This window comes from Trematomus bernacchii, unplaced genomic scaffold (assembly GCF_902827165.1).
Source record: "Trematomus bernacchii unplaced genomic scaffold, fTreBer1.1, whole genome shotgun sequence".
Classification (NCBI taxonomy): domain Eukaryota; kingdom Metazoa; phylum Chordata; class Actinopteri; order Perciformes; family Nototheniidae; genus Trematomus; species Trematomus bernacchii.
In genome coordinates, this window is record NW_022987562.1 from 593,945 (window position 1) to 611,329 (window position 17,385).

Consider the following 17,385-nt stretch of genomic DNA (forward strand, 5'->3'; position numbering starts at 1 on the left):
CGACAACAAAGATGGAGGAGTATGCTCGTGAACCCTGGTGAGATTAGTTTTATTTTTTTTAAAACATGTCGTTTTCGATGTTAATTTAAATGTTTTAACCTCGGATAATGTTTGGTCTTCTTGTATTCATGGTATAGATGTTGTTAGAGGCTCTCTGCGTGTTAGCATGTTAGCTTAGTGGAGGCTAATGGGTATAAATCATAGGTATAAATAGATAAAGCTGTGGGCAGTTAAACAGAGAAACTGAAGCTACATTTTGATCTTGTACTTCATTAAAAGTACCAGAGAGTAGGACTCAAGTAAAGATAAAATATATATCTTTATTTACTCAGGTACAGCTTCCTGTTTTATAAATACAACAATAGTTTTTTACAAGGTCTCAATAATGTAATATGTTATTTATGTCACTTTCTGCTACTCATTGCTTTTACCTGCTATGCACCTTTTGCTGTACATATAGTAAATACTATAATTACTAGTTTTAAGGGTCATTCCAGAATATATAACAAAAATCTAATACTCCATGCCCAAAAAGCTAAAACATGCACTTGTTGTGTTAAACATACTTGTCTTGAGACAAAATGTATATAAAGTTGTAGAAAAAGTGGTTTCAAAATATTATTTAAATTATCAAATAGCTCTCGAACCCCCCCTAAAATGGCCCCTTTCTCTTGTCCCCGCTTCTTGGTGGTGACCAACTTGCATGTCAAATATAACATTTAAAATAGGGATTTTATTTACTTTTTTTGGTATTATTCTATTGATATATGTCTCTTGTAATGGTAAAATATATTTGTTAAATTATAACATATTTTAAATAACAGTAATCTTGCACATAAGGTGTGTCCCTCAACATGCGTTCAACCCTGTTACCCAAACCTTTTTAGATTGGCAGAGAAAGTGAAAAAACTACTTACGGCATACTTCGTTTGGAGAAATTTCGAGGCTGCACATGTGTAGACTCCGCGGTCTTAAAATCCCCACAATGCTTTGCGCACGGACCAATTTCCCCAAATCTGTGGCGGAAAATGTAAGGCGGGGCCTCTCATATGACGCACACCTGCACACTTGCTAGCCTGTTCCATTCTTCGTTTTCCGAGGCTAGGAAGTATTCTTGCCTCGCTTCTGAAGCAAGATGCTCGGAAGACATGTGCTACCAAGCAAGCGTACTCGACATTGAGAAACACCCACTGTTCCAATGTCCAGCATACTTGGAATTCTACCGAGCCCGGCGTCCTTCGTTTGGAGAAATTTCGAGGCTGCACATGTGTAGACTCCGCGGTCTTAAAATCCCCACAATGCTTTGCGCACGGACCAATTTCCCCAAATCTGTGGCGGAAAATGTAAGGCGGGGCCTCTCATATGACGCACACCTGCACACTTGTGGAACAGGCTAACAGGTGTGCGTCATATGCGAGGCCTTAAATGGAGTGCGATTTCCGCCAAAGATTTGGAAATTGGTCCGTGCGCAAAGCATTGTGGGGATTTTAAGACTGCGGAGTCTACACATGTGCAGCCTCGAAAGTACGCTGACCTCAGTAGAATTCCAAGTATGCTGGACATTGGAACAGTCCTTCGGCGGCACTCGATGACGTAGTATGCTTGAAATAGTGGCTCTGGAGCAGTCTTCCTCAACATTGAGAAACATCCCAAAACTAAGTCCTCTCTTTTATTTTTCATATTTTTACAATCTTTTCAGTCTTAAAAGAGTGTGGCACTCTCACCCACTCAACCCTGTTACTCATATTATCAGAATAAAGCATATTCATTTCAAAGTTATCTTTCTTTCATTAAATATCCAAGTTTGTCCTTGCCTTGAAAGTAGCATTACATGCTACATCTAGCAATAATTCCTGAGGTTAAAGCTAACATTAGCATTGATGTTCAACCCTGTTACTATAATTAGAGTAACAGGGTTAATTCTTCATTGGAAAATATACATTTGATGCCTTACATGTAGCTGGGCAAGTCACTTTTATTGATGGTTTATTATCTGTTTTTCCTAAATACATTAAAAAAAATTATAAAATAAAAGGTTCATTTTTCAAAAATGTTGGTGTCTAAATTGTCCTCCAATTCTGGAATGACCCTTAAATGTATATATTGCACAGTGTTATATTACATTATTAGTATGTTTTAAGATTCATATGTTCTGTAGCTTTGTCGCCGTCATGTGAGAACCACGTATCGCTATATTTGAAGAGTTTCTCAGAAAGACAGCCCTTTTTCCAGCTTTGTGATGATGCATTTTCCAGCTGATCCGATAACATACTTCATCGTATCTTCCATTGTCTCCCCCTCTTCCTTAATGCAGTCCCTGGAGGGTAGTGGATGACTGTGGGGGGGCTTTCACTATGGGCACTATTGGAGGAGGGGTGTTCCAGGCCATCAAGGGCTTTCGTAATGCCCCCGCTGTGAGTACACCACAACATAATAACAATTATGATGAGCCTCATTGTGTTGTTTTAAAGGCGGTATTAAACATAGCTTTAATATTTCAGGGTGTCGGACACAGACTGAGAGGAAGTGCAAACGCAGTGAGAGTCAGAGCTCCGCAGATTGGAGGTGAGGAAGTTTTTTTTTATGAATATCTTCTATAACTGTAGCTCTTGGAGTTTTAATAAACTTGAAGCAAACATCTTAGCGTTAAAGAGTTTCTTACCTTTAATATAAGTTAAGGTCTATTGTCTTGTTTATTCAATATTCTATGAAATCCTAGTACGGACAATTTTTTCTCTTTTTTGAAATTGAACAGCTCCTGATTTAAATAACTGTAAGAAACTAGACTTAATACGCTATGTCAGCTCGACTGAGGTTGACGTTCCTGTGTGTCAAAAATACTGTATATCATCTCCGTTTTAAACATATTTGAGCAAAAATAACAAAGACCTTTAACCTTCTAGAAAATGATGAAACAAAACCAGACTAAAAGATTATTTAGGTTAAAAAAAATATCCCTCAACACAGTACAAACGTAATGTAGAAATCATTAACAAACGAACCAGGCAGGGTCGAAAACTTTAAACCAGACAAAAACACAAAAAAAGCTCACATTACTACAATAGAAGTTAAATTACAGGTGCATGCGTGCGTATTAAATGAAGACCTGTGAAAAGAGTTGGTTATATTAGGATGCTACAGACCAGGTTTGATATTGTGTCCTAAAACTAAAAACATACATTGAGCCATGTGTTTTTTGGTTGTTTTTCAGGTAGCTTTGCTGTATGGGGCGGTCTCTTCTCCACCATCGACTGTGGTTTGGTTCGTCTGAGAGGGAAAGAGGATCCGTGGAACTCGATAACCAGCGGCGCGCTGACCGGAGCCATCCTGGCCGCTCGCAGTAAGAGGGAGTTCAGAGAAAGCTAAATTATCTGACCACATCAACATGTTAAAGGTCCCATGACATGGCCATTTCTACTGATCATAATTCCATTGTTGAGGTCTACTAGAATAGATTTACATTGTTCAATGTTCCAAACTCACATTGGTTTCTCATATAGCATCTCTGTAAAGTATGTGTATTCACTCTCTGTCCTACACGGCTTGTTGGATCTCCTGCCCCTCCTCCCTATGAGCCCACTGTGCTCTGATTGGTCGGCTCGCCCACTCTGTTCTGATGAGTCCACCACCGTTACAGATGAACATCAGTGATTATGTGTTACAATGGTGTTTGTTAGCAACCAGAAAATGACACCAGTAATGACAAACAGATGAGAATGCTGAGTGGGGTCTGGGTGCCGTGTTGGCGGGACGTTGCGCGGCTCGCTGCTCCGCCCTTTGAGGCTCGAGGAGCGGCCAGTGTGAGCTGGATTACTGGTGTTGTTTCCTGGTTGCTGCGTGGGGTCTGCGACACAGCGAGACACCGCAGAACTCAGATTCGAGAGATCCGCAGAGCCGCGGCTGAGAAAAGATAAGGCTGAGTGAGTGAGTGTGCGGAACTCCGCGGATTGGTCCATTTGGTCGTCGTTACGTCACTTGGTACCAGGAAGAAATAAATGGAAAAAGAGAAATCTCCAACGAGGCGTTCTGGGGCAGCATACTGTAGACAGGTCTTTTCTGTGTTAGAGTTTTACTCGCTACAGGGTGTACTTTGAGGGTTTGTGACTTTGCAGACCGTTTACATGAAGAAAAAGCTACATAACACACAAGGGGACGGGTAATAACCGGAAAAGCATGACATGGGACCTTTAAGATAATCTATAATAAACAATGTGTTATTCATTTAGTTTATAGGAAAAGGGCCCATAGGCAATCAGCTGAAGTCTTCACCAGCAGTCGTACACATTAGCATGTGTGGTAGCTGCTAAATACGGTCATGAAATCTGGGATCATGTAAAACTCAGAGGAGACAGAGGATGCAACATATATGACTGTATAAGGTTAGAACATCTCTGCCACGTATCCTGTTTGAAGTGTATATGTTCGTGTGTGTTTTACATGTATAAAACATACGAGATCTTTCTGGTCTGGGGGCATTACGTGTTTGGCTGCTGATGAATCAAGGTGATGGACTCATTATTATTGTACACCTCATGTTGTTGAATGTGTTTGTCTGCAGGTGGGCCGTTGACCATGGTGGGCTCGGCCATGATGGGGGGGATTCTGCTCGCCCTCATTGAAGGATTTGGGATCCTCCTCACCAGATATACAGCGCAGCATTTTCAGAACCGTGAGTGAAACAGAATCAGAATACCTTTATTCGTCCCACAGAGGGGACATTTGCATTTGTTACAGCAAGAAAAGAGCCAAAGACAGCTTAATGTTAACCAAGAAGCTTAAAACATATTAAAGGGGACCTATCATGCAAAATGCACTTTTGTACGTCTTTTATACATGAATATGTGTCCCCGGTGTTCCAGGGAACTCACCAAGTGTCAGAAAACACAACCCTCTCTATTTTCCTCCATACCCAAATCTCTAAAAAAGGGCCTGCAACGGATCTGATAAAAACTGATCCAGATTTGAACACTGTCCTGACGTCAGGACGGTGGCGCTACGGCTATTGGGCCAACTCCACCAATCAGGAGGAGACAGCCACGGCCATTGCCGTTCGAAAGCGCTGGAGACGCTGTAGTACATATGCCAGGCCTGTAGGTGGTGCTGTTCTCACAGAATCTGCCCTTGCTAAAACAGAGCTAAAAAATGTCAAATTGAGCAAAATGAGGCATGGCTAAAATGCATGATCTGTTTGGTATTTTGAAAAAAAAAATGTATAAATATGCCTTATATAGGTATGGTCCTACACTATATTATTCAAATATAGCATGATAGGTCCACTTTAAAGAAACAAAAGAAAAATTACACAATTTACAAAATACACATCCTGTAACAATTCTGAGATATAGCAGCCAGGTATATATTGCACAGTTATTAACGGCATATATATATATATATATATATTGCACATAATTGGTATTGCACAAGCTGATTGAGTTTTCCATTCATATTATAGGTTGTTATAGTGTTCAGCAGTGTTGACGTATTTCTGTTTCCCAACCCAGGAAGTTCTCATAACCCTGGTTTTCCTCAACAAAGTGAAAATGTATTACTTTTAGATTATTGTTAAAAAAACAAAGCTCTGTGGCATCATTTTTTAATGATTCCACAAGATAATCTACCCACATTTTAAAATCATAATTTCTAACTAAAAATATTACTTAAAAATAAACCAACTTCACCACCAGACATGTAAAAGCTTCAAACTGTTCGGGTTAAAATTGAACTGTAAGCTCCCTGTTTTGCACCGAACAGCAGAAAGACAAAGATGTTTACTAGCTGCTGAACATTGGGAAACTATTTTTCTGGTAAAAAGCCTGATATTTTCCTCAGGAGTCAGGTAGGGCAAAGTAGAGACTAAAAAAAGACGTGAAAATTAGACTTACATTCTGCAAGTGCACCGAAATGTGACTCTGATGTAATGCTAATGTTGCTCTGTACCTGCTGGATGTGTACATGTTCACCATATTATCCTAAAAAGTGAGTATTTTAGTGATGTTACTGCTGCCCCTTAAGGTCCTTACACACCAAGCCGATTTCGACCGTCGATAGATGTCGATATATGTCGGGCCGTTGATGAGCGTCGTGTCGCCCTACTCAGATTGGTGTGTGGTATGTTGAATCAGTAGGCTGTTGGCTAAAGGCTGTCGGCCAAAGAAATCTCTCTGATTGGCTGTTCAGCTTAGCGAACCAGTGCATGGGAAGCGAAACGGAAGTGAGGGACCCAAACAAACTATTAAGAAGGCAAATCTGAGATTTCATTTAACTCCAGCTCTCGACACAGGTTCGGGAAAGCCCCATGAGCTTCTCGTTGTAGAGTGAAAATGGAACGCACACGCTATTTGTTGTTTGTTTATATCACGCAGTCTGTTCTTCTTCTCTCGGTGTATCACGCAGTCTGTCTTCCGGTTGTTGCCTCTTTTGAATGACGAATACACACTACCGCCGCCTGCTGGTAAGGAGAGTTATTGCCACTCACGCATGCGCAGTTCGTACGTGCTACTTGGCCGTCGGCTGAAGTCTTTGCGGTGTGTTCCAGTGCGACTGTTGGCCAAGACGCAGGAGACGTGAGGCGACACAGCAGTCGGGTTCTGTCGGGACGTGTTCTTTGGTGTCAGTTTGGTGTGTAGGCCCCTTTAGAGCCCAATCTGTTTAAATGAAAGTCTTTCAGTCCCTCAAAGTGCCAATGCAATGTAATTAGAGTCCCGAACACAAATCTTCTCACTGCAGTCGGACTAATAGCCCACTTATGCAAAGTGAAAACCATTAGAGAATGACCACAGTTTGTCACTTTGTCAGCAAAGTCCTTTCTGTATTCAGAGAAAGGCCTCTTGAAACAGACAGGGCTCAGTTAGTTCTGTGTTCCTATGAATATCTGGACGAATCAGAAACCCTTTAACTGTCCTGCAGCGGGGACGTTACAGTGTTTAGGGACATGTTGCAGATATAGGCAAAGGGACAAAGAGTAGACTTGCATATGGAATAAAAATGCACACATACGTTATTAAAAAATAATTAAATAAACCATGTTAAAAAACTAGTTTCAGTGTTTCAAAGCTTAAATGAAAATATAAAAGTATTGAAGGAGCCAGTAACGTTAACAAAATGTAAGGAAATAAAGCGTAAATTGAGTTGTATGATGGTAAATGTAAAAGAGATGTGGCTACAATGGTCTGTATTAAATTAAAATCAGGTTTTGGTGTCCAGAAATGTAATAACATTTGTAAAAATTAGTCTTTTTAACCCTTTAAGTTTATTTCACTTCTTTTGCGTGATGTGATTTGTATGTGACGCTTGTCTGTTGTCTGGAAAACTAATAATAAGTATTGTATGTGGTTTAAAACAAACTCAGAAAATCAAATAATACATTAACTTTATTATTATTTACACCTGTGTTTTTTTCAGCTCTTCCCTTTGCAGAGGACCCGAGTCAGTTGCCTCCGAAGAACTGAGGCCACTACTGTGGGGACAAGTAGCTGCACTTTATACTTATACTTATACCTCAGGGAATTTACTGTGAGTTTTAGTTATTTATCATTTGAATGTTGTGACATGTTTGCACCTCCAGCATCTCACGTTCTGTATTACTCATTACATTACATGTTACTTGTTAGACGCTTTTATCCAAAGCGACTTACGGCCCGTCCACACGGCAGCTTCAACGCTTCTTCCCATTCACTTTGAATGGGGTGACGTCACGCTTTGCCGAACTGCATTGTGGTTCCGTCGCTTCGCTTTGCTCGCTTCAAAAGTTCAACTTTTCAAGCTTCGACGTCAGCCAATCAAATCATATGCCAGTACAAGCTCTAGCCATTCAAACCGCGTGCTTGTGTGGCCGGGGCGGGAGATTCATGTGATTGGTTGTTGGTCGAGCTTCAGACACGCCTGTTGACAAGCTTCAACGCACGCTGCCGTGTGGACGCTGCGTTACATACTCAATACTGTGGACAATCCCCACAGGAGCAATGTGGGGCGCAGTGTCTTGCCCAGGGACACAACGACATGCTGACTGCAGTGGGGTTTGAACCTGTACTCCCCTGATCCGAACAAAATGACCAAATATTCCTTTTATTTTGGAGTTGTTTGCCCTTTTAATGCCCGTTTGTTAACAAAGGCCACTACTTTTTAATGGGGAAAAAACAACAAAACATGACTAATATTCTGTATCCTAAATGCTAGTTTCTTTTGATTCTTTTCCACTCTCTTGGTTAGGTCGATGATTAGCAACAATATTGATTTTAGGGCATCAAACACTGCAATGCATTATATTACAGCAGCAATGCCTCAAGTGGAAACTAAGAAATAACATATATTTCCCCCCAAAAATGTCTTGTTTAAACACCAAAAATGCTAGTAATGCCCACGGGTGCATGGAGTAGTTTTACATTTTGGGAAACATGCGTGTATGCTTCAATGCTAGGAGTTAGAAGAGAGACCAACTGCTCAAAGGTAAGAAAATCCTTCTCTCTGCGCCTCGAAATCAAACTTATTAACACGTTGTTTGTTTAATTCGTACAAAAGTAAAAGTGTAAAGAGTAAGAGGAAAAATGACCGTTGCAGCTCTAAAGCATATTTCCCAAAACATGAATCTATTCCTTGAAGCTACCAAAGATGTTCTACTTGAAATCACAGATTCAGTTTGTTTGTTTGTTTATTTATTTAAACAGGGTGTCCGCGGGGTCTTAAAAAGTATTACAAGTTGATAAATCAATTTAGCGAAAATTAAGGCTATTAAAAAGTATTAAACGGCATTTTCCAAGGTATTACATTTTGCAGCTTGTTTTCAATAAGTATATAAATGGTCCAAAGAGGTTGTATTCTACAGTCTGCCTGAATGTAATCATTGCGTAGGTGTGTAGTGTGATTCTGTGTAGTTTATTTATGGCATCCCGTTGGATTTGACGTCATCTGAACAGGACATCGCACGCTCACTGCTTGATAGCGCGCGAAGGTCCGTTTACGCCGGTTGTTAAACAACATCGTTATGGGGAAATGCAAGTCTGCGTCCAAATGGTTGGAAGATAAGGAGGAAGGACAATCAATACTGTATATAGTCAATGTGAGGTAAAGTGTGTTGTCAAGGTAACCGGTTAAAACTCCAAGTGGCGATGAGGTCTTAAGATGTATGGCAAGGGTCTTAAAAAAGGTCTTAAGGGTCCCATGTCATGCTTTTCTGGTTATTACCCGTCCCCTTGTGTTATGAAGGTTTTTCTGCATGTAAACGGTCTGCAGAGTCACAAACCCTCAAAGTACACCCTGTAGCGAGTAAAACTCTAACACAGAAAAGACCTGTCTACAGTATGCTGCCCCAGAACGCCTCGTTGGAGATTTCTCTTTTTCCATTGTTTGCTTCCTGGGTTCAGTGACGTGTGAATACCCAAATCAACAAATGACCAGATTGGCCCAAATTGGCAGGAGCTCCAACAAGCCGTTTAGGACAGAGAGTGAATACACGTAGTTTACAGAGATGCTGTTTGAGAAACCAATGTGAGTTTGGAAAATTGCACAATTTAAATCTATTCTAGTATACCTCAACAATGGAAATATGATCAGTAGAAATGGCCATGACATGAGACCTTTAAATGGTATTACATTCGACTTCAGGATTCCTGCATATACCCTGTTTAAAGGACAGTGCACATTGATCAACATTGCTGTAAACGTGTTAGCCAGCAGGCTAATTTTCAACTGTTGTCCTTTTGGAAAGATGTTAAAATATCCACAACAAGACTAGAGAAAAAAAAAAAAACACACAGTAACAGACAACAGTACAACAATAAATAGGAACAGACAAACATGCAAACATGAAATACTATCATAGTATGATACAGTTAAAAGTGTTCACATTTTTGATTGCTTAATAGCCAGTTCTTAAGATAGTGGTTACATGTATGATAGGAGGTGTTATTCCTTATCTGTATTGGTGTTGTGTTCCAAGGTGTTGATGCCCTCACAGAGAAACAGTTTACCAAAGGAACTGGACCTAAGAGGGACTGCACAGTCCCCTCTTAGGGCAGACCTTGTGGTTCTGCTGTTTGAATTGTTCTGCTGTATAAAAGTGCAGAGTGGTGGGGGTGCCTTGCCGTTTATAATCTTAAAAATGAGACATGCATCAGTGTGTTGTAAAAGATAAACACAGTAAACAGTGAAGTCAGTGTTTGAATGACTGTGAGGCAGAAACGTAGAATAGAATGAGTAAATTGGATATCAGTGAGGTTTTACTATGGAGAGTAGTCTTGTGTTTTTAATTACGAGTCAGCTGTGACTGTTTTTAATTGAAAATGTGTCTCGTCTCTAATTTCAATCTTTGTTTTGCCGTTGCTCTTCAGAAGGTCTTGCCTCATGTGGCAGCTTTTGTCATTTTAAATCTGTATCGTTATGTATTATTTATAAGGAAGATCACAAATGCTACTGAGTTTTTCGAATAAATGATGGTTAAATTACTTATACATATTTGCACCTTTCGACACTTGAATTGTTCCATTAAGCAGCAAAGCACTTTAAACTCATCTGTGTTTTCTTAAAGGGGACCTATCATGCAAAATGCACTTTTGTACGTCTTTTATACATGAATATGTGTCCCCGGTGTTCCAGGGAACTCACCAAGTGTCAGAAAACACAACCCTCTCTATTTTCCTCCATACCCAAATCTCTAAAAAAAGGGGCTGCAACGGATCTGATAAAAACTGATCCAGATTTGAACACTCTCCTGACGTCAGGACGGTGGCGCTACGGCTATTGGGCCAACTCCACCAATCAGGAGGAGACAGCCACGGCCATTGCCGTTCGAAAGCGCTGGAGAAGCTGTAGTACATATGCCAGGCCTGTAGATGGTGCTGTTCTCACTGAATCAGCCCTCGCTAAAACAGAGCTATAAATTGTCAAATTGAGCAAAATGAGGCATGGCTAAAATGCATGATCTGTTTGGTATTTTGAAAAAAAAAAAGTATAAATATGCCTAAAATAGGTATGGTCCTACACTATATTATTCAAATATAGCATGATAGGTCCACTTTAAGCAACAAAGCACTTTAAACTCATCTGTGTTTTCTTAAAGTCGTAGCATCAGTCACAGTAGAGATGGTGCGTCGTGTGTTTTACAGTTGAACTGTAGAGAAATAATGTTTATTTAATGTAATGTATTGTAATATATTTATCTTATCAAGAGCTGATATAAAATAAACAATAAAGGCATACAATGTTCTTAAAGACTTGAGTTTTTTTTTCACTTTACAATAGTTTTCTACTTGTTATGGATTTATACTGGAGATAATTATAATGCTCATTATTGTGAGAGAATCTGTTTTTTTTTATTAAGCTTTTTTTTAAACTATTTTTAAACACCCTGTTTTTTATTAATATTTTCTTTGGATTTATATTTTATTCTTAACATTTTCGATAAGATTTCTTATTTGTTCTGGGTTCTTGGGTGCCTTTTTCATTATTGTACTTGTTACGAACCCACTAGGGATGAGTAAGATAACATACACCAGATGGATTTGGTAAGTATTATAATAGGGTTTAATGAGCAACAACAAAGGGTGCACAACAAAATGAGGTCAAAATAAGCCTAAGCCAAACAAAGAAGCCAAAAACAGGTAACAGGAGGACTCTTGAAAATGAGCCTAATTAAGACACCTGAGATCTCTTCCAATTAGCCATATTGGAAGGAGGCTGCAGGAAAACGCAGCTAACAACATAAACTAAACACACGCTACTCTAAACACATTAAATCAATACGCTACTCTAAGCACACGTATAAACACACTAAACACGGATTACAAATCAAACACAGTCTATAGCTCAAGATTGAAGTGTCCACGACACAGGAGCAAAATGTGTGAGGCGTCTGATCGCAGCAGAGCCTCCCGAGTGATAATTGTCCCCAGGCTTTGTAGTAATCTCCGGAAGGTGTGCACTGGGATTGCACGGGGATTGGAGAGCGTCGGGCCCGGCGTGCTCCAATCAGCGTCTTCGGAGGAGGACCAGGAGATGACAGCCAACGACATTGGGGCAACCACACAGCTCATTTATATATTACACACAGCTGCAAACAATCTCAGACAGGTTAACGAGCAGACAGAAACAGCAGCCGTAACAGTACTCAATAACTACTTCCTTAATTATTTATTCCTTATTTTCTTACTTTTGCAAATGATGTATCTACCTCTAACCTATTTACAAGTTACGATAAAGTTTGAATGAATGAACATGACCCTCGATGCCTGTTTTTACTTAGTTGGTCATTGTGCACAGCAACATGGAATAACAAGCTGAGTCACATTTAAGCTTGTTGCAATATCATTTATGTCATGCTTCCACATAACCGTTAGTTAGTTAGTTTAGTTCAGGGGTGTCAAACTCAAATACACTGTGCGCCACAATTAAAAAATGTGTACTAGTCGAGGGCCGGACTGGTTCAATGTTTATTGCAGAACTTATTGAAATGAACTTATTGCACATATTAAACCTGGAACTAACAAAGCTTAAATTATTGCCTATAAAAACAACATTAAACATTAAATAATCAGTTGCATTCATTTATTATGGCTCTATCTGCTGCTTCAATTCTTATGATTACATTTTTCCACAGGCCAACAACAGCTTCAAAAAACTATTTCCCTCAAAGAAAAAACCAAACATGCCCTGTTGTCTCAAGAAAAAAAGTGCAGAAGGAAACATCCATTGAAACTCAGTGTGCTGCTCTGTGATGCTAGTTCAAGCCAGATACTTGGCATCTCATCCTGGGTGCAAGTTCATCAATGTTTGGGCTCAGGCTCTGAGCGGAGGAGACCCTCAGGGTTGAGTGAAGGTGTGCGTGCAATATACCGGCGGGCCAGATCTAATAGTAATTAGAAATTATCCTGTGGGCCGAAAGTAAATCCACCAAGGGCCTGATTTGGCCCCCGGGCCTTGAGTTTGACACATGTGGTTTAGTTAATTAATTCTCCTTAAATGTTGATTACCTTATTTGTTATTCATGCTTATATTTGTGCCAAGGATTTTCTGTTTTATTTATTTATGTTAAGGGTAGTACTAGTACCTTTAAAGGTAGGGTAGGTAAGTTTGAGAAACCGGCTCGAGATCGCTAGAATTTTAAAATGCACAACCGGAGAAAATCTGCCACTTCCTTATAGAGCCCCTCCTCCAACACACACGAACGCGCACATGACCAATGAGGGCACGAGATAAGTTTGTGCCCCGATGGAAGGCTGACAGGCAGGTAGGCCATCCAGTTATTTTAGCCGGGCCTGCTAAAATGATTGGTCGTGCTTTTTACAGTATTACGGCTTCCACAGATTACATTTTTTAATGGATTTTTTGTCAAAGCACTTAAGATATTCATTGCTATCGGGATGTTAAGAGCATTCCATGGAATATAACAAAAAGTTCAAGGTTCAAGGTTCAAGGTTCTTTATTGTCAATCTGACATAGCTACAGAGTAATTATGCAGTTGAAAATCTTATGTCACAGGCTTCTCCAACAATGCAACATAATAACATAACATAATAACAATAAGAGCAAGAGCAATACAAAAATAATAATAGTTATAAAAATGAAATAAAGTTATGATGTGGAATAGTGCAGTATGAGTCTATATACAAGTTATTGGAATGATATATATATATTAGGTATTAGATACATACTACTGAGTAGCAGTTGAATGTTTGAAGTTGTTTCAACAGTTCAATTTTTTAACAGTCTCACTGCCCGCGGGAAGAAACTGTCTCCGAATCTTCTTGTCCTTGCCAGGATGCTGCGGTAACGTCTGCCAGACGGCAACAGAAAGAACAGTTTGTGGCTGGGGTGATGGGGGTCTTTGATAATCCGTAGTGATTTCTTCCTGAGCCGCTGGGAGTAAAGGTCCTCCATGGATGGCAGCTCCGTCCTGGTGATGTGCTGTGCAGTTTTCACCACCCTCTGTAAAGCCTTACGATCGAGGTCGGTGCAGCTGCCGTACCAGGCCGTCATGCTGCCAGTGAGGATACTCTCTATCGTGCACCTGTAGAAGTTGCAGAGTATCCTGGAATCCATTTTGAACCTCCTCAACCTGCGGAGGAAGAAGAGCCGCTGTCGAGCTTTCTTAGTGATGGTGGTGGTGTGAAGAGACCATGTCAGGTCCTCAGTGATGTGGACCCCAAGGAACCTGAAGCTTTTGACTCTCTCCACCGTAGTCCCATTGATGGCGATGGGGGCGTGTCCCTCTCCCTGCTGCTTCCTGTAGTCCACAATCAGCTCCTTTGTTTTGCTGATGTTGAGATGGAGGTTGTTCTCCTGGCACCAAGATGTCAGGTTTTCGACCTCCTCTCTGTATGCCGTCTCGTCATCGTCTGTGATCTGGCCGATGACGGTCGTGTCATCAGCAAACTTCACGATGGTGTTGGAGCTGTGTGTGGCCACGCAGTCGTGGGTGAACAGGGAGTAGAGGAGAGGGCTGAGCACGCAGCCTTGAGGGGCACCGGTGTTGAGAATCAGGGTGGAGGATGTGATATTTCCCACCCGCACTGCCTGGGGTCTGCCCGTCAGGAAGTTCAGGATCCAGTCGCAGAGGGCGCTGTTGAGTCCGAGGTCTCTGAGCTTGATGGCCAGCTTGGAGGGCACAATGGTGTTGAATGCTGAACTGTAGTCAATGAACAGCATTCTCACATATGTGTTCCTCTTCTTCGGGTCCAGGTGTGAGAGGGCAGTGTGGAGGGTGAGGGCTATGGCGTCGTCTGTGGACCTGTTTGCTCTGTAGGCAAACTGCAGGGGGTCCAGAGATTCAGGGAGGGAGGAGGTGATGAATAATTTGACTAACCGCTCAAAGCACTTCATTATGATGGAGGTGAGTGCTACTGGGCGGTAGTCGTTGGGGCAGGTGATGATTGTCTTTTTGGGGACAGGAATGATGGTGGAGTGTTTAAGACATGTGGGGACTACAGACTGCAGCAGGGACCTGTTGAAGATGTCTGTGAACACCTCTGCCAGCTGAACTGCACACACCCTGAGAACACGGCCAGGGATGCCATCAGGTCCAGGAGACTTGTGTGGGTTAACCCTTTTAAAGGATTTACACACATCTGCCCTATTTAAAACAAAAGGGCAGTGTAGCTCCTGGTCCCTCTGTACCTCCACAGCCTGGCTGCTCTCAAAGCGTGCAAAAAAACTGTTTAGCTCATCTGGGAGAGATGCGCACGCAGACACTCCCGCAGCACCCCCCCGCTGCTCCTTTGTAGTCAGTCATTGTCCTTAGTCCCGCCCACATATTCCTAGTGTTACAGCCTTTGAAGTCAGATTCCACCTTCTCTTTGTACTGTCTCTTTGCATTTTTTATTGCTCTCCGGAGATCATACCTAGACTTCCTGTACTCCTCCAAATCTCCCGCTGTGTGCGCGAGAGTGCGCGCTTTCAGTTTGCCGCGCACCTCACCGTTTACCCAGGGCTTTTGATTTGGGAATGTCCGTACAGAAACCTTCGGTACCACGTCATCGATGCATTTCCCAATGTAGCAGATGACAGTGTCCGTGTGTGTGTTGATGTTATTGTCCTCAAACACACTCCAATCCGTGGATGCAAAGCAATCCTGCAGTGCTGAATCTGACTCCTCGCTCCATCGTTGTACTGTCCTTGTTATCGGTCTGTCCCTTTTAAGTTTCTGCTTGTAAGCAGGCAACAACAGTAGTGAGATATGGTCTGATTTGCCGAAGGGAGGGCGAGGGAGAGCCTTATATCCATTCCGGAAAGGGGAATAAACATGGTCCAGTATGTTTCCCCCGCGCGTCGGGAAGTTGATGTGTTGGTAATATTTTGGCAAAACCTTCTTCATGTTGGCGGTGTTGAAATCTCCGGCCACAACGAACGCCGCATCTGGCCGTGAAGTCTCGGTTTTATCAATAAACCCAAACAGCTGATCGAGTGCCGTGTTGTTGTCGGCGAGTGGCTGCGGCGGGATATACACTGCTGTTATCACAACAGATGTGAATTCCCTCGGCAGATGGAAGGCCCGACATGAGATCATGAGGTGCTCTAGCTGTGCGGAACAGTCCGATGAAATAATCTTCACATCTGAGCACCAGTTGTTGTTAGTCATTACACACACACCGCCTCCCTTACTTTTCCCCGAGTTTGCAGTCCGGTCCTGACGAAAAATAGAGAATCCGTCAGGGACAATAGCGGAGTCCGGGATAGCGGGGTTGAGCCAAGTCTCAGTGAGAATTAACACGTTACAGTTCTTAATGTCCCGTTGAAAAGCAATCCGGCTTCTGAGTTCATCTAGCTTATTTTCAATGGATTGAACATTAGCCAGAAGAATACTCGGAAGAGGGGGCCGATTCTCACGTTTTCTCAGTTTGACCAGCAACCCGGCCCGGCATCCCCGCTTTGTCTTCTTCTTGCGTCTCTCAGGTATAACAGCAACAGGTAGCCATGGTGAATCTCCATTGTCTGTCGGAGGGTTAATATTGTCCACGAAGTTTCGCAATTGGAAAAGTTCCTCTCTGCTATATTGTATGGCAGAGTAGGTGCGGTCGGCTAGCATGTTGCGAACCATGTTAAAAGTAAAACGGCAAAAGTAAAAGAAATATGTACAAAATACGAAAATGGGCAAAGTTGGAGAGGAGCACGAAGACGATGCGGCCATCTTCACCGGCGCATCAGGAAGAGAAAAGTGTATCTCGAGCCGGTTTCTCAAACTTACCTACCCTACCTTTAATGCATTTCCGAGTTAAAACTAAAAGTTCATGTTCATGGCTCTAGCTTAAAGTAGCCTAAAGTAATGCAGTGGGTTCAGATAATACGCGGTGTCCCTCCTGTAATCACAGTGCGTGTGTTCCCTGTGAGGCAGCGCCCTCTGTGGCCCTCAGCCGGTACTGCACCCCCTGCTGCTTCTCTGAAACCATCTCTTATTCCCGCCAAACCATCCTTATTTATTAAATATCCTGGCACTACTTCTTAATATCATTTTATTCAGCTTATATAACTTTCCCCACATTGTGCCCACAACTCCTTCACACGGTGTTCCTCCACCTTCCCCTGCTCAGATCCTCATCCCGTTAACCGGCTCAGCTCCTCTAATCCTCCCGGCTGACCACCGAGGATCTGGGGACGCGTTAGTTTCATCTTCCCTTCACCGTTATGTGCCTGCGTGGATATAAACAAAGCAATTGCAGTTTTTATTAATACGCGTTATCAGTTATATCAGCTTTAATTGGATGTGTGCGCAGAGCTGAGCAGCATGGCCTGCAGCTGAGATGACAGGCTGCACATGGTGCTTCTTTTTTTAATTTTTACGCAGAGAAAGTTCTCTTTTTTCGGGGTTGAAGTGAATACCTGTGATCCATAACGCATCGCAGATCCCCTGAGGAGTTGATGGTGGGTTTCCTGAGGTGATTTCGTGGTTAAACGGCGGAC

At 41.9% G+C, this 17,385-nt stretch overlaps 1 protein-coding gene across 2 annotated transcripts; it reads left to right on the forward strand.

Annotated features, from left to right (window-relative positions):
- Positions 1 to 6: 6 nt before the first annotated feature.
- On the forward strand, positions 7 to 7,572 carry timm17b (translocase of inner mitochondrial membrane 17 homolog B (yeast)). 2 transcript variants are annotated; one of them, XM_034124136.1, is made up of 6 exons: positions 7 to 37; positions 2,315 to 2,414; positions 2,502 to 2,565; positions 3,212 to 3,340; positions 4,559 to 4,669; positions 7,402 to 7,572. In XM_034124136.1, exons 1-6 carry the CDS (start codon positions 12 to 14, stop codon positions 7,446 to 7,448), a joined length of 477 nt encoding a protein of 158 aa, XP_033980027.1. In that variant the 5' UTR covers positions 7 to 11; the 3' UTR covers positions 7,449 to 7,572. The 2 variants fall into 2 exon arrangements, with proteins under 2 accessions (XP_033980027.1, XP_033980026.1); XM_034124135.1 differs by having other exon boundaries at positions 2,315 to 2,565.
- Positions 7,573 to 17,385: the final 9,813 nt, after the last annotated feature.